The sequence below is a fragment of the Caloenas nicobarica genome, chromosome 2 (assembly GCF_036013445.1).
Source record: "Caloenas nicobarica isolate bCalNic1 chromosome 2, bCalNic1.hap1, whole genome shotgun sequence".
Classification (NCBI taxonomy): domain Eukaryota; kingdom Metazoa; phylum Chordata; class Aves; order Columbiformes; family Columbidae; genus Caloenas; species Caloenas nicobarica.
This window is the reverse complement of record NC_088246.1, coordinates 102,178,617-102,203,221: the sequence shown is the minus strand read 5'-3', so window position 1 is coordinate 102,203,221 and position 24,605 is coordinate 102,178,617. Positions and strand designations below refer to the sequence as shown.

At 38.6% G+C, this 24,605-nt stretch overlaps 1 protein-coding gene across 4 annotated transcripts in view; it reads left to right on the top strand.

Moving 5' to 3' along the window:
* Positions 1 to 24,605, top strand: part of CARMIL1 (capping protein regulator and myosin 1 linker 1) — a 197,683-nt gene that overhangs the window by 96,956 nt on the left and 76,122 nt on the right. For all 4 annotated transcript variants that reach the window (XM_065629473.1, XM_065629472.1, XM_065629470.1 and 1 more), the window contains 9 exons: positions 965 to 1,040; positions 3,617 to 3,705; positions 8,409 to 8,503; positions 12,317 to 12,403; positions 15,967 to 16,070; positions 18,009 to 18,086; positions 18,203 to 18,279; positions 19,206 to 19,310; positions 24,018 to 24,087. In XM_065629473.1, coding sequence (XP_065485545.1) covers positions 965 to 1,040; positions 3,617 to 3,705; positions 8,409 to 8,503; positions 12,317 to 12,403; positions 15,967 to 16,070; positions 18,009 to 18,086; positions 18,203 to 18,279; positions 19,206 to 19,310; positions 24,018 to 24,087 — 781 coding nt within the window. The remainder of the gene's footprint in view (positions 1 to 964; positions 1,041 to 3,616; positions 3,706 to 8,408; positions 8,504 to 12,316; positions 12,404 to 15,966; positions 16,071 to 18,008; positions 18,087 to 18,202; positions 18,280 to 19,205; positions 19,311 to 24,017; positions 24,088 to 24,605) is intronic.

The window sequence follows — 24,605 nt, the reverse complement described above, 5'->3', positions numbered from 1 at the left end:
CTGCATGTTTAGTGCAGATCTGCGCCTACCTGCCTATGTCCTGAATGAAAAACTGGAGAGTGAGGCAACCTTATAAAAACCAATACTTTCAAATTTTTCCCCGCAAACACTGAGGCTTGGATGGCACTGTTTTGCTGGTCCAATAAGTTCACGTATACTACAGCTCTTTGTTTCATTATAAAGACAAGGGCTTTCTAAGTAGCTGTTAAGTCCCAGTGTAGATGTACATATGTATTTAACATGTTAAATCAAAATGGTCCAAGTGCTGCACCGCTAAATAGTGTGCTACTGCTTGATGAATGATTCTGCTGGGGGGTAGCATATGGACACGACATTTATCAGCGTCTGTTATTGGACAAACTTGACAGAGGGAGAGCAGATCACATTAAGAGGCTTGGAATGAAAAGAATGGGAATAATTTAGAATTTCATTTGTGAAATCCCTTTTACAATTAAGGAAGGTTTGCACTGAAAGTCGCATTATCCATTTGCAGGTCTTCTGCTTCCTAGGGGAATTTAACTATAGAGATGAGACAAGGAGGTGTTCTCTAGAAGCATTCAGTCATGGAATTATATTAAATCATCAGACTGCCAAAAAGCTTTTTAGTGTCATGCTCAATTATAATTAGAGGTGATTAAGAAGCTTAAATATGTCACACGCTGAAGAAAAAGTAATGCTAAAAGTAGGAATGGCAGCCCAGACAAATTCCTGATTTAAAAATTCATGCTAGAATGGATGTCAGTTGGCCAGCCAAAAATTTGTATTACAATATGAGAAAGACACAGCTGCTGGTGGTGCTCGGGGTTTTTTTTAGGATGCAAAGCTTTCTGTAATGGATTTGGTAGGCAATTAGTATTGCAAAAGCAAGGGGAATTAGATATGGAATAACACTTAAGAGACTGTTTCAAATGACCAAAGCTGACAGTTATGTGAAATGTGTGTAAAAGTGTTTTTCTTTTTCTAGAGACTTAATACCTATAGTTGCTGCTCTGGAGTATAATCAGTGGTTTACAAAGCTGTCCTCCAAGGATCTGAAATTAGTAAGTAATAAATCGAAACAGTATACCTGCTCCTACCAGGCTATGCTGTGTTTTAGAGGGTACTATTACATCTTTTCAAGGTGAACTTTTTTAGGCAAGTATAACTAGGCAATCTATAGAATTTTTTTATTTCTCTTAATCAGGAAAATATAGCCTGTTGGATAGTTAATTCATGCCATAGAAACACTGCTGAGAGTCAGGTCTTGTCAAAATTTCAAGTGAATGAAGTTTGGACAATAACAGTAACCCATAAAACCACTTCATTAGGTGTTGCTAGCTCCCTCAAACAATATTAAATGACTAAATAGGAAATTAATTCTAAAACAGCCAGAAATCTCAGTTGCTTTTTGGAGGCGGAAATAAAATAGCAGGATTCTGTTATTTTCTAATGTTTAAAGCAGGTTTTTCCTCTTAATTTTCATTGCAACTTGATGGATTTTGCTCCCAGTTGTCTGAAGCTAACCCTGTGTAGTAATAAGTATGTAATGATGTCCGATATTGGTATTCTTCCACATTGGTTTTCTTTCTGAAAAGCAAAAAAGGGGCAAATCTCACCAAATTTGACTACTGAAGAAAAGGCCAAGAATATCAGTAATTAGGTGACTTTTAAAATATATCAAAATATGCTATTTCTTCTAAACTTGAAAATTCATAGCTGCAGGTGGAGTTAGTGGTTTGGGAAATTGCTTTCACGCTTACTTCCAGAAGCTATTATCCTTAAAAATGAAGGCTGAGTCTCATCTTGTTTAAATTGATGCCATTTAGTTGATGTGAAAATGCTCTCGTTGCCTTCCTAAGCTGTCATTTTCCATGCAAATTCAGTAGAAAGTAGCTTATGTCATTCTTGGCAGAAGAGTAGGCAAAAAACTTTCTTGCTGGGACATCTTACTTGAAATTATGCATGGAATGAGACTGGGAGTATTTTTAATCCTGTTGTAGTTTGCTGTTAAAATCACCGTTGTTAGAGGGTATTATACAATGCGATTAATCAGTTTCTGCTTCAATGAAATGAGATAGTTTGCTTGGTTAGAAGACTGGAGAGTGTAGTTTGCTTAGAACAAGAACTGGCCATATTGTCCGAGATATTCTTACATGGAAGGGGTTTTTTTAAATTTTTCTGTGGAAAACAAATAAACTTTGTCAACCTTGAAAAGGAACCAATTCCTTAAAATAAAAAAAAAAAAAAACAAAAAACGAACAAGTGAAAAAAACCCTTTATCTTCCATGCATTCCATTTTCAGTTAAAACCACCAGGAAAAGGTAGATCGTCAAACAGTAAATCCGTGCCATAGGAACACTGCTGAGGGTCAGTATGGGGTCAGACACATCCGGAGGCCACGGAACGCTTTGTGCTTCATGAATCCCGCTCTGACATTGTGTTTGATAGACGGTATCCATCGTGTTTTTATAGTACATGCATGAAACTTTCCATTTGCAATCACAGTGCTGTAGAAGCCTTGTGATAATAGTATTCTGAATTACTGAAACATGGAAGGCAAAGATAGAATTGGGAAGATGGCTGAGTTGATATTCTTTAGAAAAACTTGTCAACTTTACTGACTATAGGAATTCATAAGATTTCATGTGTGTGGTAGATAAGGATTTTTCTTTTTAGGAGATTCAATTAGTTTCAAATATAAAATTCCTAGAAAATGTCAGACTGTTGTTAGAGAGAGAGATCTCCCAGGTATGAATGTCACATTGTTTTTAAAGGCAGGTACCAGAATAGTTTCAGCACTTCATGATAATAATTGAAATTCAGCTGGACTTCACATGAATGTTGATTAGTGTGCGCTGTGGGGGAAAAAAAAGGGAAATCCAGAAGCAGAATAAAACATTACAATAAAAGGTGATGAGGTACAGACTTCACTGTATGGCTTTTGAATCATTAATGTTTTATCTCACTATTTGAATGAGCACAGCAAACAAACTCTTTTGTTACCATGTTTTGTTCATGGTACTTGCAAATGTCCATGCAAATTCTAGAATCCAACAACAGTAACATCATGAGGTGGGATTTACTTCTGTGTAGGTTGGGAGAATTCATGCTGAAAGACACTGACCCTTAATCACTGGTCCTTAACAGTCTTTGGAGGACCTGTAGCTAGAATGCTTTTGCTCTTGAGTTTTTCTGTCTGCCTTATAACATCTTTATTTGTGTTTACTTCTCATTCCTGGTCAGGCTTTATTCTCCTTTGCACTAGTTGCCACTTTCATGTGAAGGATTAGCTTGCATATGAGCAAGACTTCTTTAAAAATTATGTGAGCGTTTTTTCTGAATTGTAGGGTTTGTGGTTTTTACTATCATTATAAAAATTCTCCCCCCTGTGATTAGGTGGCGTGATTCATAAATGACTTGTTTTTAGTCTGCCTCTTGCTGCACTGAGTCTTTTCCAGAAGTCCTCTGTTGCCATCTGACTTTCTCTCTGGGATGTTCCTAGTATTCTTATTTACCATTTATGTACGACAAAAAGCTGATCATGGCCTGGATTCCATTACGATGTACAGCTTATAACTCAATAACCGTCCGTTCCATGTTTGTGTTACTTAACGCTGTTCTGTCTTTTCTGTGGCAGTCCACTGATGTCTGTGAGCAGATACTGCGAGTGGTGAGTAGGTCCAATCGGTTGGAAGAACTGGTATTAGAGAATGCCGGGCTTAGAACGTAAGTAATTCCTTTAAAATGTTGCATTAGTTACTGCTTACTCCCAGCAAAAAGTATGTGTGCTGTGTGTTAGCCAGAGTAAGCATTAAAAAAACCTCATGCACAATGTCTACGTTGTTCTGAGGAGCCTGTAGTCACAAGCTAGTCATCACATATTTTGGAGGTTCCTTATGTCCAAGATATCCCTGATGGGATTTAAGTTCCCTGATGATTTTTAAGATTCTGCCTGCAGAGCTGGGTTGAGAGGAGCAAAATGGATCGGAGAAGGGCATAAGCCGTAAATTGGCTCACGCTGTTTCTCTCCAAATATGGTTGCCAATAGAAGTATGAACACCTTTTTATCATTTAAAAAACAACATTTGAGGTTTTGTTTAAAAAGTGCGTTATTCCACCTTGCATAGCAGATTATTATTTAATTCCCCAAAGAGCTGTTTTTATCTTACTGTGTATTGTCACCTGGTCAAATATAACAGGACTTCTACATTACCAACTTTTTAAAGAAGCAAGAAAGTAGATAATAAAGTTTAATGCCTTGCCATAGCCTTGAAAGGTACATAGAGGTAAGCCATACAGTTTAATCCTTGCATATATTTTAAATACAGTAAGTTGTAGTTACTAGGTATATGTTTTTTCCCTTTATAGGTAATAGAAGCAAAGTTCAAGTTACACACTAGCCCAGTTGGAAGTATTTGTAGCTTGTTTTAGCGCTAGAGTAGCATCCAACAGCATGTTGACAAGATAAACTGTAGTGCTAATGAATTTTTATGTTAATAAAAAAAAGCAGAGGAAAGGTGGGAGAAGCAGAACACTATACTGAAATACAAATAAAGAAGGGAAACAAGCACAGGGAAAATATTTGGTGTGCCTTACGTTGTCTCCTCTTCCATTGTTTGGGTCTTTTTTCCCTTTTTAAAATGGGTTTTGCATTGAAGAACCTTTAGAAGAAAATTGCTGAAATGACACAGGAAACATGAGGTTAATTTTGGAATTACACCCAAACTTTCTGATCTAGCACACTGCCTTTAATAGCTGTCATTCAGACAAAAGCACCTGATTTTAATCTCCTTTTTCTTGTGGTATGTGCCATGAAATCCAATGGTAATCATTAAAAGCTATATTGACTACCTTTGCACATTACTTACCTTAACTTATCACAGTTGAATTAACTGGTTTCAGTTTTAACGGGACTTGACAGGTAATCAAACTGTGACTTTTGGTTCATGTTTCAATCTACATGCAGAATGTTTGGCATTTTGCCTTGGTGTGTATCTGCTCCGATCAGCATTGTCTGTCTGGTTTTGTCAAGGACGCATTTGTTGGCTTTGCCATTTATCATATCTGCTTGCTAGGAGGAAATCCTGTTGTTATTGCGTGTCTTCCTTCACATAGCTTACAGACCAGTCACTTTTAATGAGCTGTGACAGACTGCCAGACCAGGGTTAAGAAAGAGCTACCAAGAGCAATGCTTTGAGAAATAACCTGAGCAGCTGCAAAAGCGTATTTCTTCCTGCAGCAGAGTCAGGTTAAGACTATTTCATTCTTTTCTACCTCCAGCTCCTCATTTCTGTGATTTGCTTAGGGCTGTAGCCCCATAAACACTTGTTATCCTCCCAGCTGATGAGACAGCAAACTATTTTGCAGTAGTAGTCGTAAGCTGCTGTTGGGTAAAATAGGCTGTCAAGTGACCCTCCTGTCTGATAAGATCTGTGCCAGTTTAGATGCTCTTGAGAATTTTATCCTCATTGCTATTTCTTTAACAAATGTGAAGGGTGCAGTCTAGATTACGTTGGATGACTTTAATGCATATAACAAACACTAATGTTTTGCTAAGTGTATTAACTGAGGTAGGTCATCTCCAGATATCAGGGAAAGGACAAAAGTTTAAGATGAGCTTAACAAATGAGCTTGAAAAGAGAGTTACATCCCTGGAGTGTTTTAGAGGAATGGGGGAATATGTGATAACCAGAATATTTTTTTCCATGAAACCACAAGATGCATTCTTCAGTCTGCGAAAAGCCTGTTCGCAGGAGCTGGTGAAAATGATCTATTTGTTGTGCTTATGTACTCTCTGAAAGCTGGTGGACAGAATGTCCTTACCACCATCTGCACTGGCCTCTGCCACCCTGTCCCAAAAGGAATGGCTGGCTGTGACAGAGGGGAAGCAACGGAGGCGCCTGATGCTGGTGCCTGGAGGGACTTTCACGTTGCATCTCATCTGCCCCTGCTTGATGGGCTCTGGATGTCCTTAGACCTAACCCTGTTAGATCTTCCCATACATGTCCTCTTTGTGTGGCAGGGATGTTGTCTGGACAGATCTTGAGGAATTGTTTTGTTTGTCGCAGATTTTCAGATCTGTGCTATTCTTACTCTTTGTGAAATGTCCTCACTCTACCATATGAGTATGAAATTGGATCTCTTGGGGGCTTTATCTTTAAGCTGGAATCTCCTCACTTCAGGCGTGTGACTGTGCAGTGCACACAGAGCGAGGCTGATGCTTTATAGAAAGCGTCAGGCTTACATTGCATGCTCTGTGGTTGAAGTGTGAAGCAAAAAAAACCCAAGGACATGAAAGAGAGAGTGGACAAAGGAGAAGAAGGGATGTTGCCCAGATGCTTCTGTTTATGGTAGAATCTGCACAGGGAGTAGGGAAGTTGTGATAGTTTTTTTCCAAAATGGGCCTTGGAGCTCCATGGCCCCTATATAGGGTAAATCCAGTGCTTTCTGGTGGCAGTGGATTTACTGTGCCTTTGCTAACTAGTTCCCACATGTCCAAGTTGTCCAAAAAGTTCTGGTAATCCTGCCTACATTGGTGGCAAAAGCTGGAGGAGAGTTTGTAAACAAGCCTGGAGGTGTAGGCAGAACACTGTAATAAGAGGAAGCTGTTAGGGATGAAGGAAGAGTAGGAAACTCATCATGAAGAAAGTTAGGGTTTTTTTGTTTGTCTTTGAACTTGAAACTTCATTTTTCTTGGGGCCATTCAGTTGCCTAAGCGCAGGCTTCTAGTGCTGTTTGAAGTGCTGGAGGGCATGCACAGAGTGTTGGCAAATGTGACCAAGGACCTACAGGGAATGTGTAGTCTTCTGCAGCAGCAGCTGGCAGCAGAGCAGGATACCCTGAGGCCCGTCAGGTCGCACAGATTCAAGCCCACCATTTATTTTTGTTGAGTGTTTGTATTCACATGCTGCTTGTATCTTAGGAAGAGAATACGCTTTTCTGAAGGGAGCCCATCATCATGCATTTGCAGCACTGGAACTCCTACCCCCAGGGGTCCCTCTAAGGCAGTGGGGTTTCAAGGGGAAACTGAACTTCCCTGGAACGTGTCTGTACTCAGGTACACCTTGCAACAATAGATAACCAAAAGCTATTGAGACTACGGCTGTCCAGTCTCCACTCTTTTCCAGAGACTGGAAGAGGATGCTACCTCCACTGCTATTCCCAGCACGCAGGCTGATCACTTTTACGACAGGCAGTATCTGCCCTGAGGAAAACAGGCAGTGTTAATTAGCATTCTTCTAGCTATATAGGTGGTAGTTCTCCACCACTGGCCTGCATGAGGTAAGATATTGGACTTTAAGGCAGAGAGAGAAATAAGCCCTGTGAAGGAAGCTCAAGGGATATTTTTGTTTTTTATTTCAGTATCTAACTTAGGTGAAGTAAGAACATTGAAATTTTAGCCTCAGTTTAACAAAAGCACACAGTAGGTCTAGTCCCTTAATACCTGAAAGCTTCCCAATAGGTCCAAGGACAGAGGGTTTGTCTTAGAGCTGGTACCAGCCAACAGCCTTGTGACTTAATGCAAGGAACATGCATTAACATCCACCCGAGTCTGACAGTGTGGATGTGTAGGAAAACCTAAGCTAGCTTTGAACTTAGTGCTGTGGATGGTGACAGTCCAGCTGCAGCAGAACGCTCTGAGACGGGGCAGCAGTCCCTTGCCTCTCCAGTGGATTTGAAACGCAGGTGGGTCATGCTGCTACAGCTGCCTACCAGAGTTTGTTAAAGTTAGGTCAAAGCCGTCAGTGCTACCTGGCCTGGCTGTTGTGAGCATTACAGAACCGGAATACCACCGTCTCTCCTGGCACACGTTGCTAGGACTGTGCTCAGCCAGCCATGTGCTTTGGTGTTACTCGCTGTAAAAAGCAACCAAGGGCCAGTTCATCGATGTGCTGCTGTTCTTTGAGAGCGTTATTCCTGCTGTTTTACAAGGTCAGAACTGCTCCTGGTTTGTTGACCCTTCTGGATAAGCTGCAAAGCCCATCTTTTTGAGTGACTGTTGATCAACAGCTGCTGCAAGTGAGGAGGGTGGCTTGTAAGTGAAGGAAGTAGCGGTATGCAAGTTGATGTATTAATATATATCCCACCTGTGTGTGGCGTGAAGGAGATGGAAGATGGGCTTGAGTTTTAAGATATTCTGCATAACTTCTGTTTTGTTTCTTCAGATCTTTATCAAAAGCAGTTTGAGCTTTGATTGAGTTCCCTTCAGTTGCTTAGGCCACAGAATAAATAAATACTAAAATAACCTGCTTTGAAAGGTACCAAATTAGTCAGATAAGCAGTTTAAACTGTGAAGAGTCAGTTACTGCTCTGCAGTAAGATGGATCACTTCTGTCTTGTAAGCCTTCCAAAGTTTTAAGCGTCTGAATGTGCTGTTGATACAGGAGATAACAGGAGTCTTTCTTCCTCTCTCTTTTTTTTTCTTGCAGAGATTTTGCACAGAAACTAGCCAGTGCCCTAGCCCATAATCCCAACTCAGGACTCCATACAATCAACCTTGCTAGCAATCCACTTGAAGATAGAGGTATTGCAACATTTATATTTTTCTCTTTCTACAAATGTAATAGGAGGATTACTGCTACTCTGCTCAGCTTTGCCTGAATAATAGGTTATTGCTCTATGTGTAATGCTATTGTAAATATCTGTTGTTCACAAATGACTGAGAATGGCTATTCTTTTTGATGTATACATATCCATTAGCTTGTCAGGAAATATTCAAATGTCTTAAACCAACCATGGATTTCATTAGATTTCTCTACATTTTCGTAGAGGTTTCTTCTAAAGGAAGATAAAACACAGTAACTGTTTAGGACTAGAGAGTAAATAAAGTGGTGTGCATTTTTGAAGGCAGTGTAATCACCTGAAAGACGTTGCCAGTACTTGGCAATATTCAGTAATACTGACACAACTGGCATCCTTATGGAGCAAAGTGCTGTTGACTCCGCAAAATGGGAAATCAAGCTGAATAGCTCAGCTTTTCTCAGATTAGGCACCGCTAGGCATGATTTCAGTATATATCAAGTCATTCCCCTCCCTTGTCTACTCTCTTTTCACCTGAGAGGCATTTATTTTTAAAATAAGGTTACATTCTTTCAATCTGGAGTTGACCCTTCAGCGCTGCCCATGTGAGATTTCCATTTGCTTCACTTAATGCATTCCAGGCACACAGTGTTCTGAGATCAGGCCATCTTGTGCTCCTGTTGGGCCAGAAGAAAAATAATAATTTTATACAGTGAACCTTTTCTTGTTTTATCTGGTTTGTTTTGGGGAAATTTTCTGGTCTCTTTGCTGTCATGATTCAAAATGGAACTGTTCGTTTTGATGTCAACCTGACTGACTCAGAATGTTGTTATTAATGACACAGTTTTGTAGATGTCTCTCCTTTCTTCCTGGTTCAATAAAAGGAACTCATTTTTATCTTGAAAGAAAAACAAATGACCAAAGTATTTTGTAGATATTCTACAGTGCAGGGGATATTTATTTTTCATTTTTTTAAAAACATGTTAGTTTGGGTACTTTCTTTGCAACAAACCTATAGATTCAAACCATTCTGTAGTATCCACACACAAGATACAAATGAAATGCAGAAACTACAACTTGGATAAATTAGTAGAGTTTTTTCATTATCTTGGTCTCTCCTATCACATATGCAATTAAGATTTGACCTTTTCATTAGATAACTAAATAAGTTACAGGAGTACTTAAAGAGAAATTAACTATTATTGCAATGTGCAAATGTTGCAGCTTTTCAGTTTAAGAAAAAAATGTGTGTCCTGCGATCTGATACTCACTGAGTACAAGGTTTATTAAACTGAAGGGGCAGCAAGCATTTCACAGGTAAAAGCTGTCTTAATGGAGATTTAGGTAAACATGTGGATTTCAGAAAATATCTCTTGAAAAGTCATCTCTGCAGGAACTGGAAGTTGGACCAGATTATTCTGCAGGTATAAGGGAAATAACACACAGTTGTGTGAATTATGGGGAAGAATATACCGTTGTGCCTTGTTTGAACAAAAAAACCCACCCTGAGCTATTAGATATTACTGAGTACCAGTAAGTAAAGACATTATGTTATTACATTAATGCAACTGTCTGTATTCCAATAACATGAGAAAATGTGTTTAGTTTAACTAAGGCATAGGTCTTGGCTTGAGTTCAAATAAAAAGCAGTGTTTATATGAAGTGATTTTACCCTGAGACCAGTCTCTTAATCTGTGATTGGCTTCTCTTTATGGTACTGTCAATATTTGTGAGAATAACACCCGGAAAGTTTATTATCAGTCTTGGCTTTAACATCTAGCCATTGTTAAAGCAATGGGAGTTTTGCTTTTGGCTCTACTAGGATCAGAATTTAATCTTGTATTTAGTTAAAAATAATGCGAAACAAACATACTGAAGCCTAGAAATACTCACATTCAAAACTGCGTGCCTGGGTGGAGTTAACTCTACTTCTGCCATTAGAGCTCTCACCTCTGTTACTAGGTTAGCAAAAACGGGTGGTGTAAAGTGTTTTCAAGGGCCTGAGTGACCAGAAGGACTTTTTTTTTTTTTACTACACCAAGTTCCTGCATCTTATAACTGGGTGGATCCTTAGCCCTCTGTGCTGCTAAGATGTTAAAATTGTTCGGCTTAGCTAGAGTGATAAGCGATCTGTAGATTGTTAGCTAAATACAAACATGGAGAGGTAAAATTATTTGCTGCACTTCTTACCCAAAATGCTTCACAACAGAAATTACATTTGTGATATCCTTAATGATTCTGATTGTATTCCTTTTTGTCCTCTTCTGGCAGCATTAACTCTACTTTGATTTTGAAAGTATGTATTACAACTAAACCAGCTCAACAGAAGTGGCCAGTCAGCTACAGAATATAAATTCTAAGGCCAGCTTAAGATAGATTGAACATCCTGCTTCGGAGGAGCTAAAAAAATATTATTTTTTTAATGGTAGAGCTATGAAAGAAAATCCTATTAGTATGACTTGATTTATTCTTGCTATAAATTGGTGAAGATATCCAGTTACCACTGTGTTTTACAATAAAGGAGGCCAAGGCATCATCACTCTAATATTTTGGCAGTATAAATAAAATACAGTATGTTGTTTTGAGTTGCGTGGATCTTGCACCTTATCACCAGCATATACAACGTGCTTTTAGAGAGCATTAAAAAAACCCTACAACATCATCTGCAAGGTAGCTGTTCTTTCATTATCAATTATAGGTAAAACATGATAAAAGCAGAGTAAACATATGTACGTGACGTACTAGCGGACTCTTTCATGTCTGCATATGTGGAGAAGGATATCAGCTTTTTCATTTACTGTGTTTTAAAATAAGTGAAAGGCTTTACCCCCTTTCTCTTTGCCATTTTCTCACTGCTGATTTGCTGTAGAGGACTATATTTCAAACCTCAGGTTAAGCCTGGAGTTTCTGTGTTGATTTATTCCTCTAATAAATATTTCATGGATTGGTTCCATTGTTATTTAGGATGTGCCCTCTTAATCAAATTTCAATCTTTTGCTTAAATGGGGGGATTAAATTTATGGAGTGTGGAACTTTGTTACACTGAGAAAGCGCTTTAATGAAAAGTGCTGCTTTTTTTCTTTTTCCTTTTTTTTTTTTTTTTTTTTCCATTGGATTTGTGCTGAGGCAGTCTAGTCCCTGTCAGTATCTTAATAGGTTTTTACTGTTTGGGATCTCAAGTGGTTGTAGTATTTCCAAGCCAGTGTCCTGGCTGGTAACCCGCAAGCTGCTGGGAGGGAGTGAGTGAGTTAGGTGGCCATTACGACTTGGTGATGGTCTCACATTTGTAGGGTTTACCTCAGAAGAAGAGGGCAGTGGTAGCTAACGTGGACATCTCACTTGCCTCAACAGCTCTTCCTTTTAAAAGAAAATTAAAATAGGTTTTTATTTTGTGGAGTTTTTTGTCGTGGGTGGTTGTGGGTTTGTTTTGTTTTATTTTGGTTTTTAACTTATATATATTATTTTTTTTTGGCCAAACCATAAAGCTTCCAGATTTCCCAAGTGCTGACCATTTGATATGTACAATACCTTCCCTTTGACCCCTTCTCAAAAGTATATAGCTTTTAAACTAAGTAAGGTGGCTCACTGTTAACAACAAAGCTCCCTGTCTGTTGAGTGATTAACAAAGACAGGCTCTTGACTACATCAGTCATTTCAAAGATTTATGCTCATAAAAAGACAGGGTAATTGTGGGCCTACCCCCACAGTGAACGCAGTTCCTCCTGTAAGAGTGTTTGCCCCCGGTGTGATTGCTGGGGGTACCTGGGATCACCCAGCTAATCTGGAAACATCCATTTTCTCTTTTCTCTTCCCACAGGTGTGTCATCTTTGAGCATCCAGTTCGCCAAACTTCCAAAGGGACTGAAGCATTTAAATTTATCTAAAACCTCCTTGTCACCTAAAGGTGTGTTTTATAAGTATGCCTCTTTCTAAAAGTTTCAGGCTTCCATCCTAATAATACCTTTTGTTGCCAGATTATAAAGTAATTAATTCTGTAATTGCTTTACATGTGTATTCTCAACAACACAGCTGCTTTTTTGCAGTTGGGTTGCTGAACCATAGGCTGAGTTCTGCATCCCCTTCAGCACTTTGTAAAGCTCCTACTCGCTTCTGTAAGCTTTGGGCTTGAGCCTGTACTGTAAAGAAAGGCTGCATTTAGAACTGGCAGAAATGATGTGCATCCTATATGCTTCCAAAAGATGTCTGAAGCAAAAATGTGTAGGGAATTTTCGGAATGTTTTACATGCAATTATTTTATGAAACCAAGTGTTGTGACAATGACTGTTAAGCAATTTGCTCTGAGTAAAGACTTCTGTGTTTTATAACTTAGAAGTTTCCAATTCGGTGCTATAATTGAAATGTATGTATATTTTAAAAGCAATAGTAGTACGGAAACACAAGTCAGAAGCTTTCAGTGTTTTTTTCATTGCTGTTTTACAAATAATAGATGCATTGACCTCTTAAATAGACTTCACAAACCCAGGGTCTCCTCTATAGAACACAAGTGTTAAAAATAGAAAAAATGCGCTAATGTTATTGCAGCTTTTTCACAGATGTTGATGACCTGGAGAAGATGAGTGAGTTACGATCTATGAAGGACATTAGTTGATACCCGATAGGAGCCATGCTCTTCTATCCTTTTAATTATTGCTCTGTGAAGTGCAGATTCTGTGTTCTCCTGAGATTTAAGGGTTGACCTGGGGGAGTGTGGGTGGGGAGAAGAATTTTTTTGTTCTGTTTTGAGTGTTTTGTAGCTCTTGGTATGCTTAAGTAAATAGTAAACCCTAAACTGACTTTATTCAATCATGATTCTCATTCAAAAGACCTTATTAAACTCTGGGGATGTTTTTTTCCACTGCTAACTCAATTTTTGTTGACAAGCAATTGCTTAAGAATCTTGATTACTTTTACTTGTACTGTTGAGATTAGATGTTCATGAATTTGATGGAAATCCCTGTGGTTCTGGCATGTTCATTCATCCTGTGCTTTTCTTCATGTGATCTGAATGATTTCAGCAAGTGCTTGTGATCGTTGAGTCAAGAGAACACTCTAACTACACTTCTGTCTTCGTAAAGAATAAATGCCAGCTTGATAAAGTTCATCCACAAACTCTTGTCAGTAAAAATGAATTCTGAGGTTATGAAAAGAATTTGGAAAGTTTTTAACACACTTTCTGAAGACAATCTTCAAAGAAAAGCTGAAAATATATGCCAGTATGTGTAATACTCATCTCATGTGAATCTTTGTCCAGACTGCATTGCAATGACTGTCTATTCTCCAGAGAGTAACATGTCACTGTGAATATTGTCCCATGGCAGCTCCTCAGAATTCCTTAAAGTATATGCAATCACTTAAAATTGGAATTCTTATAACCCTCTGGACCTGAAGAAACTCAGCTTCACCTCTTCAATTGTCTGCAAAGCTGCCTGTCTTAACCAGTTTTCCTTTAACTTAAGAAGACAGCATTGAGTTGGTTTTAACTTGGGAGACTATTTTTGAACTTGTAATATTGAAGGGGGAATACTGTAATATTTTACGTGGGGAAAGTCAAAAGTAGATCTTGGATTCAGTAGGCTCCAAGGTGCATGGATTTTTTTAAAAATTATTTTTATTTTTTTTTACTTTTAGCTTTTCAGTTTCAGTAATTCTGTACAATCCCTCACTGGTTTTGACGTTATTTAAAAAGTGCTTTACATTTGAGATAAGTTTTTAAGATTGAGAAGTGAAGTTCAGATGTTAACTTCCCAGCTGATCTTTCTTGAAATATTGTATTGCAAAGTTCCTGAGAGCTGTTAACACTCTGAGCCTCCTGAGAACAGTAAAAGAGCATGAAAGATTGTCTGCAAATGAAAGTGAGATTACTGTTAGAGTATAGCATGAGGTAGGTGAAGTTCAAACAAAAATTATTGATTTTTAAGAATCCAGTTAAATGGAAAGTTGGAGTATAGTCATTTGAAGATAGGTCTTGCTTTTCTGAGCCCAAGCCAAAGGCTAATCAAAAAAATCCCTCATTCACATTGTTTGCCTTCAGTGGTGTGGCTGATTTTGAGCAGTTGGCTCTTTTTAAACATAAACCAAGCAGCAACGTTATGGATTATTTGATTCTCTCCCAAACTCGGACACCACTCCTGTACTCCTAAAATTGGTTCTGAATAGTATATGCTGAATTGTTCACAGTACATCATATTAATTTCTGCTTCTTCTTGTTGCTTATAAATGCTCGTAGAGAAGACTCGGTAACGTTAATACAGAGCTATAAGCTCTAGTGGTTAAATAGAGCTTTTAGATCTTTCAAAAACTATTAATTAGCAGTTTTCCTCTATAGATAGGGTGTGGTTTCAACAATGCAATATTAAGATAAAAGAAAAATTACACTGAACAACAAAGTTTTGAGACTTGGTGGAGGTGTCACTGTGCTTTGACTCTTTTCAGTACTAAAAGCCCTCTGAAACCAAGAGCCATACTGCTAACATGGGAGACTTTCTGAATATTTGGAAACTTGGAAAACTAAAGCACTGAAGTGGGGTATTTTGCTCTCCAGTGGCTTGCTAGCTGCTTCCTCCACATCCTTACTCATAAATCCATTTTGTAATTGTTTTTAAATGAAGAATGGACATGTTCCACCCATTGAATGCCAGTCCATTTTCACGGACCAGTAGGTTTGAGAAATTGCCCAGTATTGTTTAGTAGATCGAAACACTTGTCTGCTTTGTGGCTTTGGCCAGGCACTTAAAAAATGCACCGATGTAAGCAATACACATGTGCACTGCTTGGAAGTCAACAATAGGCATCGACAATAAACTAAAGACTTTGTGATAAGCTACAGAACCCTCAGGTGGATGTTAGATTCGCTGGCATTAGCCACAACCTAATTTGTATTGGGAAAAGCGGAAGAATTTTAGAGGAAGAAAGCTCTGACTGGTTTGTTCCCAGTGTGAGCTTTTTAATTTTAATGTGAAAAATATGTGTTTGTTCTGATCAAAACTGAGTCTTTATTCGTGTCTTGATATTTTAATTAACTATTTTTCTGAAATTACAAATATGTAATTGAAGTGTTTTTAATTTCTAGGCCTCATCAGCTGCTTTTGAAGCTCTGACAGTTATAATTGTTAATGTACTTGGTGTTCCACATATACTTTCATGTGCTTCCACAGACACTTTAAGTGTTCTCGTTTGCAGGAAGATACTGTCTTAACATTATGGAGTAAACTGTGTTTAAAAATCTGTTTCAAAGTGGGATTGCACTGTTATAGCCATCGCAGACTTTGCAAAAAGACTTTGTCCCTGGATCCAGGACCTATAACGCACTGTGGCTCCATCAGGGCAGCTGATGGGGTGTTGTCCGGGCAAAACTGGGCGCAAAGTGGCAGGGAAGGGACTCGTGCCCGCCTTGTGATCTTTATTCCTCTCCTGCAGTGTCGTGGTGGTGGCAGGAGGTCATTAAACATTTATTTATGTTTTTGGCAGGGGTGAACAGCCTTTCCCAGTCACTGAGTGCCAACTCGCTGATCGCGAACACGCTCGTCTATCTTGACCTCTCAGGGAACGCACTCCGCGGCGATGATCTCTCAGTAAGCACTTGCTTCTCATTTGTGAGATAATGAATGGACGTTTTGATTAATTGTTAAGAGAAGGGCAAAGCCATTTTGTTTAGATCCTTTTTTTTTCCTTTATTTCAGTACTGTTCTAGTAGGGATAGGAAATAACGTTTTGATCTCTACTCTTCCGTATATAGTCAGAGAATTAAATTGCCCCACGCGACTAAACAAATGCACATAATTTTAGTTCTTTCTGGTAGTCCTTGGCTTTCACTGCTCAATGAGAAAGCTGCAGGCATGCCACTTATTTCAGGGGACTTACCATGCTCCCTGAGTCCTTTTTGAAAGTGGCCAAAACACAGTTAAAAAAACCTCAGTGATAAGTGTATAACAAAATTTTTGTTGGAAGGTTGGAAATTATTTATTTTAACTTGGAAAGACTTAGTTACTGGTTTTCAATATTTTTGTTTGTATAAGTAAATCTGTGGACCTCCTTGACATGTGCTATTGAAGCTCATGATTCTTTGAAGAATATAATTATTTTTGAAATTGCTTTGTTCATCTTATGCCGTAGAGGTGCAGCTCTATTTCTATTTACTTCTCAATTTGTATGTATTCACTTTTTGACTGTTATATTTGTATTTCTCTTTCACATCAAAAGTTATGTGCATGTAAGTGTCAGGTTTTGAATTCTTTAAGTACTGAGCATCTGAAACATGCAACAATGGAGTCACTCACTCTTATCTTTTAAAGTGCAGTCAGACATGACGGTTGACTTTGTCACAAATCTTACTAGTTTTACATTCGTCAGCACGTTCAAAGAGCTAGTCTTTTTAGACATAAGAGGTGAAAGTTTCAGTGAGACAAGAGGATTTAAAAGGTAGCAAACAATAGTTAAATGTAAATAAAGACACAACGAATTACTCTCAAAGAGAGAGTAGCATAGCAAATAATGTAGAAACAAAAATTAGAAGAAAATGTGCAACTTTGGTAGGCAATGCTTAAAGAAATCTGGTGTCTACCTACAGTATTTTAAGGGACATAAATACAAAAAATGGGGCTTTTCTTAGCCTGTCAGAGCGAGAAATATGGTTCAAAGAAAAAGATTGCTAGTACTGAGATCTCTTAATCTGTGGAACAGTCTTCCAACAGGAGCAAGGAAGTCCTGTTATGTAGCAATTAAAATGAACCATAGCAAAGCACAGGGATTTTTGAAGCAGGGACCTTTCTTGCACTGTAGGTAGTGGGGCTAAACGACCTAATTTTTAGAAAGATATATCTACTTTAGAAATGTTGAACATGCTCTGTTTGACTGGATTGTGTGTGGAGTTGAGTGTTCCGTGTTTCTGTGAATTAGGTCATACTTTTATCTTTCTGCATTGTTCTCTGAGACTAAAAAAAGCCCCAAATAAAACACTGTATAGTAAGAAGTTTTACTACGCTAACATTTACATGATATATCCTATGCAGTACTGAAGCCATCAATATTAATATCTTGTTACCTGTTCTGTATTGTCCCTTAAACTTTAATGCACTGCTGATATTAAGAAATAACTGTGGGCTTCAGACACAAATGAGCTGGTTCCCTCATGCTTAAAGGTGCTGACTTAAACTTGCAAACCAGTTAGGCTTTCTGAAAAGTAACAGCAAACTGAGTGACATTCCAAGGTATTTCTCATTAAAATAATTATCAGTTGCTGTGAAAGTGAATTGCAAGGTAACTCGAGACTTCTGCATTATGAGTAATGTTTGGTAGATGTAGCCTGAACATCATTTTTTCCCGTTGTTTTAAAAAATGATAGGCTTCAAAAGTAAAACAGGTTGCTTTCATTAGGTGAAAAGAATTTTCAGACATAAATCTTGTAGTGCAATTTTATTCTAAAATGTAATGAGTAGTGATCCAGTAATTGGTGTCATATTATCAAAATTAACATGACAATTTTTTTTTTTTTTTTTGTCAATTAATTATAGAGCCTGTACAATTTTTTGGCCCAACCAAATGCCCTTGTTCATCTGGATTTATCCAACACGGAGTGTGCGCTAGATATGGTAAAGATGTTTTTTTGTGGAGATTCAAATACCAAGGAAACATTCCCCACCTTCTATTCCTAAGTACTTTTCTGTGTTAACATAAAGTAAAAGAAATCTTCTTTGTTTTAAACTAGGTGTGTGGAGCCCTCCTTCGTGGATGTCTTCAGCATTTAGCTGTGCTTAGCCTCTCTAGGACCCTTTTTTCTCACAGGTACAGTTTAAATGTCATTACTCTCACCTCCTGCAATCTTTTGGTTTGTAATTTCTTGCTCTTGTGTTGCACCTTTCTTTCTAAGAAGAAAATCTATGACTGTATAAAGGTCATGGAAGTCTTAGTTCTCTATGAAATATGTATTATTTATTCCAAGCAAAATATTTTCTTTCCCTTTTGCACTCTGTGCTAGATGGCTATAAAATAAGCTACCTTGTCTAATACGTTTTTTGTGATACTGATGCAGCAGAAAGTCTATATATATCTTTTGTCTCTAAGAGGCATAGCATCAGGCTTTGAAGTCTGACTGACTTGACTCCTCTTTAAATTTGGCTTTTAAAGTTTGTATTTTTCATTATTTGATGATGGTTGCAAATGCTTTTATTCCTTTTTTGGTTGTTTTCTGGAAGGAAGTCCCTTCGAAAGTCTTTGAGACTGAACATTGACTTGGTAGAATACTTGCATTGTAGGAAATTTTAACTTTAGATCCCTTTTCCTCAAATCAATGTCTTGGGTCCATAGCAGAGCTGACACCTAGTTGGGGGTAAGCTACTCTGGCATTGAGTAATTATTTCAAGTGGTGAAAAGGCAATTCCCAGGATTTTGTAATGTCCTGTTTGACCTTCCGCTCATAAGTATGTCCACTTTTAACCAGACCTAGATGATCATTCTTTGTAGTTCACCAAAAAAAAGCTAGATAGTAACATCTTCTGTGCAGCAGTGCAATGCTGAGGATTGTTTGTTGAATCAACATTTTGATGACATTATATTTTGAAGCTAATTGAGAGCCACTGATTACAGAGCTGTTGAAGGTAGAGCAAATTAAACACGTAAAAGATCATTACAATTCTGACAGCTTGCATTCACTGTTTATTGGAATAAGGAGTGTCTAAATGCTACTTCTTAATGAATTTGTTTACTTACAGAAAAGGAAAAGAAGTCCCTCCCTCCTTCAAACAGTTTTTCAGCAGCTCACTTGCTTTGATGCAGATTAATCTTTCGGGAACTAAACTCCCTCCTGAGCCTCTAAAGTAAGAACTTCATTTCATTTTCTCCTGTTGCCTAAAACCTAGTTTGCATTGTTACTATGTGAATGCCTCATATTAAAAATGAAAGGGAAGGGATTTTGCATTTTTTTTTTCATTTATACATTATTGATATTGGAAGAGTGCGTTTCACAATGTTCACACATTCAAGAAATCTTGTTTCCATCTCACTGTTGAGACTATGGATCATATTTTGTTCTGTGAGAATGTCACAGCTGTTTAACTTCCATCAATGTTTTTTTGGTGATATATTTCTGACTTTGTGGCTTACAAACAAAACTCTTTGCTTTACAGTAAAATGGGATAATGTATTTGTGCGAGTGCCATTCCTTTGATGCTGCGGTATTGCAACAGCCGTTGTGAAGCAACCTGTTGCAATGCTTGGGAGGAGACGCCTATTGCACAGAGCTGTGCCCTCCTTTTAGGGGGAGAGATGATGGCAGCAGCTTCTAGGAATGCCAAGTCTCTTTGCTGTATGTCACCCATCCTGTGGCTAACAGGTTGTGGTGGTGTGGACTGGGGACTCCTGTCACCTACCTGGCACTGAAGAGAAGCTCCTCTTACAGCCCAACGCAGGCTGAGGGACATTGTGTGGCACTGTGTCACCCTTCTTGTGACGTGTGCAGTTCTGAACTGTGTTGACTTTAAAACACGTCTGGAAAGTTCAAGATAGGTCTAGATAGGTCTAATCTATATAGGTCATTCTCTGATTTTGGCAGAATCCTTGTGCTTATTGGGCTAAATTAAAGAAGACGTTGTTTCCAGAGTGTCATATTCCTAGCTAACAGGCTTTAAAACATACATAACCTTATCTATAGTAGATGCCTAGACATGTTCACTAGCCATTTTGGGGAATACACCTCCAAAATCCTAATCTGGATATGGCTATATGTGTGTATGTCCATATACTTGTGTGGTTGGAAGCCTGCCTCCAAGGGAGAAGAGGGAAGGGAAGCGGGCAATAGCTCAGCAAAGGGAGTAGCTAATGAATAGGAGTTGATTGCAAAATCAGAGATGTTGGATATAAAGAGTAGTTAGTGAGTACCAGATGGAAAGCTTTTGATACCACCTAGAGGAAGCTAAAGGAGAGAAAACTGACAAGTGCCACACAGGAAAGAGTAGTGAACAGTGGTTTGGGTTAATTTTATTAATGCAGTTTGACTTTGCAGGGGACAGTACAATATGATGCTGAAGTAAGATGCACTGCATTGAAATCAATATTCAATTGCCCATCATTTTCGCTCTGATCTTTCACTCTGTTCTGTGTGGTGCTCTTAGCTGTCGTCTTGCTTTCTTAGGCTTTGCTAAGATTGGGAAGCTGTGGTGCTGATGTGTTTTCAAACAGAAAGTGATTATTGAGAAACAGATTGGTTGATTCTGATGAAGGTTAGGGCTATTGATTCTGTGGTGGAGGGCAGCAGGGAGCCATGGTTAATGAAGCAAGAAGAATGCAGGATATATGTGACTCATACACAAGACAATCTTATCAATGCTACAGGAAAAAAAGAATGCTGTGAGACACAATATATTTACACAGGTTAGGAAACGCGAGAAACCCTAAACACTAAGGTTCATATTTAGCTCTTCTCATTGGCATGTCGAGTATCTCCTGGGGTGTGAGGAGTTTTGGTAAGTTAACTCTCTACAAATGTGCCTATGCTCATGGAAGATGTTATTGTATTAATTTATCCCCAATACCTGTGACCCCTTGATCTGCCAACTGTGCAGCAAATGAGATCTTCCTAGTCCCTTTCATCCAAAGTATTAGTGAAAACCTACTCTGTGGATCATTTTCAAGCTAATCTGGCTCAATTTGACTGAATTGGGTTAGAGGGAGTTGCTCGCATGAGTGGTGTTGGTAGAAGTAAAGATGCAGTGATGGGTATTGTAGTATTAGCTGAGAGCAGTAACCTCTTTCTCCAGCACAGATGGCTCCAGAAAGGAGCATCTGTCCAAAGTCCAGCTGGACATGGATGGTCTCCATGCCACTCTCAGCTGGCTGTCATTTCAGCCTGGGCTTTTTTTGTTTTGTTTTGATGGCAGCGGTCACCTCTGCCTAGGAGGCAGGACAGAGCTCTTAATAGTTTTTGGTAGTTTTCTTGATGTGCTTTTTCTCTGACCTGAGCTTTTTCTTCAGTCTGAGCTGAGTGTATCTCACTACAGTACAGAGAACTATGATCTGCAGTACACCTTGATTGCCCTCTCAAACCCTGGATGGCTTGTCTAATACACTTCAAAAGCATCCTCTGGAAGTTAATCTGGTATTAAAAGGACTGAGGATGCACTATATCCCGTGGCAGCTGCTTTGCCTTCTGGCAAAACAAAACTTCTACAGAACAATCAAGATCACAGGATTTGTTAAAGACAAGAAGCTGGAAATATATGTGTGTTTTTTTTTTTGAGACAGACTTATTTGTCATTGCTAAGATTGCAATGGCTCATGAGGGATGATTTCTAGAAGGAAAATTAAAAATTACATAGTGTACAATAATAGTACCACTCTGGCATCTTTGATCACTGCATGTCAAAAAGCTTTTGACAACTCAGGTCTTGGAACTGTCCTGTGACAAAGGAGAAGTTCCTGGTTTGCATCCATGAACCAGAGGTCACCAAGTTGGATGTCTGATTCCGGCTTGCCTGCAGAAAAAAAAAATAGATAAAATGCAGATACCTGACACTCTGAGTCCCAAATTCCCCTGATTAGTTGTTATTTGATTTCTTTCTTATCAACTGCCTTTAGATCAACAGTTGTGGTATGTTTAATCGCATATGCTAACTCTGGGAGTTTAACGATATTGGTTAATCAGTGCAGTCAGGGAAGGAGATGAACTTCCTTGTACAGTGATGTACCTATTGATGTAAAACCTTTCCGGGAAGAGATTTTTGCTATTAACACTGCACTGTGAGGATGCCACGTAGTGGGTGGGGAAAGACTGCTTTTAATTCTTGTACAAAGGTAATATAGTCAGTGTTCCATCACAGGTCACTTTTTTTCTTTTTTAACTGAATTAAGCAGTTCATACTCTCTTCTCCTTTTTTTAAGTGCATGTTGCTGTTTTCGCTTGTTTACAGAATGCTGTCAAAAGTTGTGTTTTGATCTGTCAGTGCTATAATGAGACAAGTTTCTGATATGCTTCTCATGCAAATGCCAATTACAAGGCCAATTCTTACATTCTGCATGTACCACAGTTGACAAGGCCTTCCATGTATTGCCATGTGTGTGATTTAAATGTAGTGGCTAAGTATAATTATGATATGTCTGTCTTCGGTGACTTTGCTGGTGATTTTTCATGACAAAAAATTGAGAAGTAACAAGATTTTTTTCAGGACGAGTTTAGGAAATCAGGCAAAAAACCCATCTTTTTTTTCCTCCTATGCAGAGAATACATGTGAAGCAAAACTGTGTCTCTTTTTTAATGTACATTTTTTTATGGTTGCACTGTATTTTTTATGTTGCCTCAAAATGTTTAGGAAGTTCTTTCCAAAGTTGTTATCAGTCAGACTAACTTAGAATAAAAGCATGTTTGGGAGGGAAGTATAGATGAGGATCATAAAAAAATTTGTAAAAACTGTTGCGGAGCTTTCACATATTTTTCAAAGCCTGCATATTAATAGCTTGAGAAGTAAATAAGCACAAGATATTTGCCTTTGTTAACAGTGAAGGTCTGATTAACATTTATACCTGCAGGGCAGATATAAATAAGTTTAAATGAAAAACCTTCCTGGGGAGCACACATTTAAAATATGGCTTTTACACACTACTTGCATAGCAAGTGTGTAGGCAAATGGCTCAGCAAAATGGATTGTTTTTTCTCTTCGTGCATCAGCAGTTTAGATTCTGTTAGCTTGATTTTGACTGAAATGAAGTTTGGGGAGGAATCCTTGTATTTCTCTGTTCAGTTACTAATTCAAAGCAGCATCTCTTCTAAAGATACTAGAAGGGATATACAGATTGTGTTTGCTCCTTCTCTGAGACACATACTGCTGTGTTTTCTGATTTGATAGCATTAATACAAATGTGATATTAACAATAGCTTTCATATGCAGAAACAAAGTTCTCTAAGTCTTTAAAGGTGGATTTATGAAAATCATAATCAGTGGTTGTTACACTTCTCTGCCATTCGGCCTGAAGACAAAGGATACCATTGTCTGGGAATATCATTTTGAAATCTGTAAATGTTTATTGGGTTGCAGAAGTAGAGAATTGTGTGATACTTGAACACGATCCAGGACTTGAGTGTTACAGGCACTGTGCCTGACTGAAATGGCTGGCTGCACTGTGTCTTGCATATATTAAAACCCCCAATTTTCCTGAATTTTTGGAAAATCTGAGAGTTAGTATGGTCATACAACAGCACGCTCCTTTTGTAATCATTTGATGCTCTTTGAAAGCAAATGTTGAAGAAAATGCATCTCTGATGAATGTTATTAAATGTTGATGTAGCATTAGCTTTACAGTTTCTTTACTGGCCTTGCATCCCTGCAGTTTTCGAAGCTGCTGGAAGGTTTTAAGTGCAGCAGGTTTGTGGTGCCATTGTCCTTTAAGAAGTAACTCCCCAGCTGATGTGGTTTTGTTTTGAAATGGTTCTTTGCATTATAGGTGTATTAACCTGTGATTGCTTAGATGGTGATGATGTAAAGCTGCCTTTTTTTTTTTTCCTTTTAAATGGCTCTAAAATTGATCTCTTTCAGAGCGCTTTTATTAGGCCTGGCTTGCAATCACAATCTGAAGGAGGTGTCTTTAGATCTCAGTAGCTGTGAGGTAAGGAATATTTATCAGGATGTATTCAAAAGATGCAATGATGTGGAATTGGGAGTTCCCGTGAAACCCACCGGGCGAGATATTCTTTTTCTGTAGCCATCAGTTGTGGGAAAGGTAGAACTCGGAGAAGCAGTTATGGTAAAAAACTGCTGTGTGTTACAGCATCATCCTAAATAATGAGCACAGAGGTTCAAAGCAGGTGGAGCACCTGGTTGGCAAAGCCCTCCTTGCAGTGTAGCTGTTGCAGATCCTGAGCCAGCGCTGTTCGTCGCTCAGCAGCTCCTGCTCTCTGGTGCTGCGATTGCACAGGACCCTGCAGCAGGACTTTCCAAGGTGCCCAAATGTGAACGGGTCGCAGGAAGCTGCATGTCCTGAAGGCATGTCTGCGGTTTGATTGTCTTCCTTCAAAACCAGAGACATGCTTCCTCTTCTGCGGGTTTTCTTTTTAACCTTGGGAAAAATTCTGCTTTCCTAATCAATTCAAGCCAATAGGGAACTTGGGTAAAAGTTGATTGAAG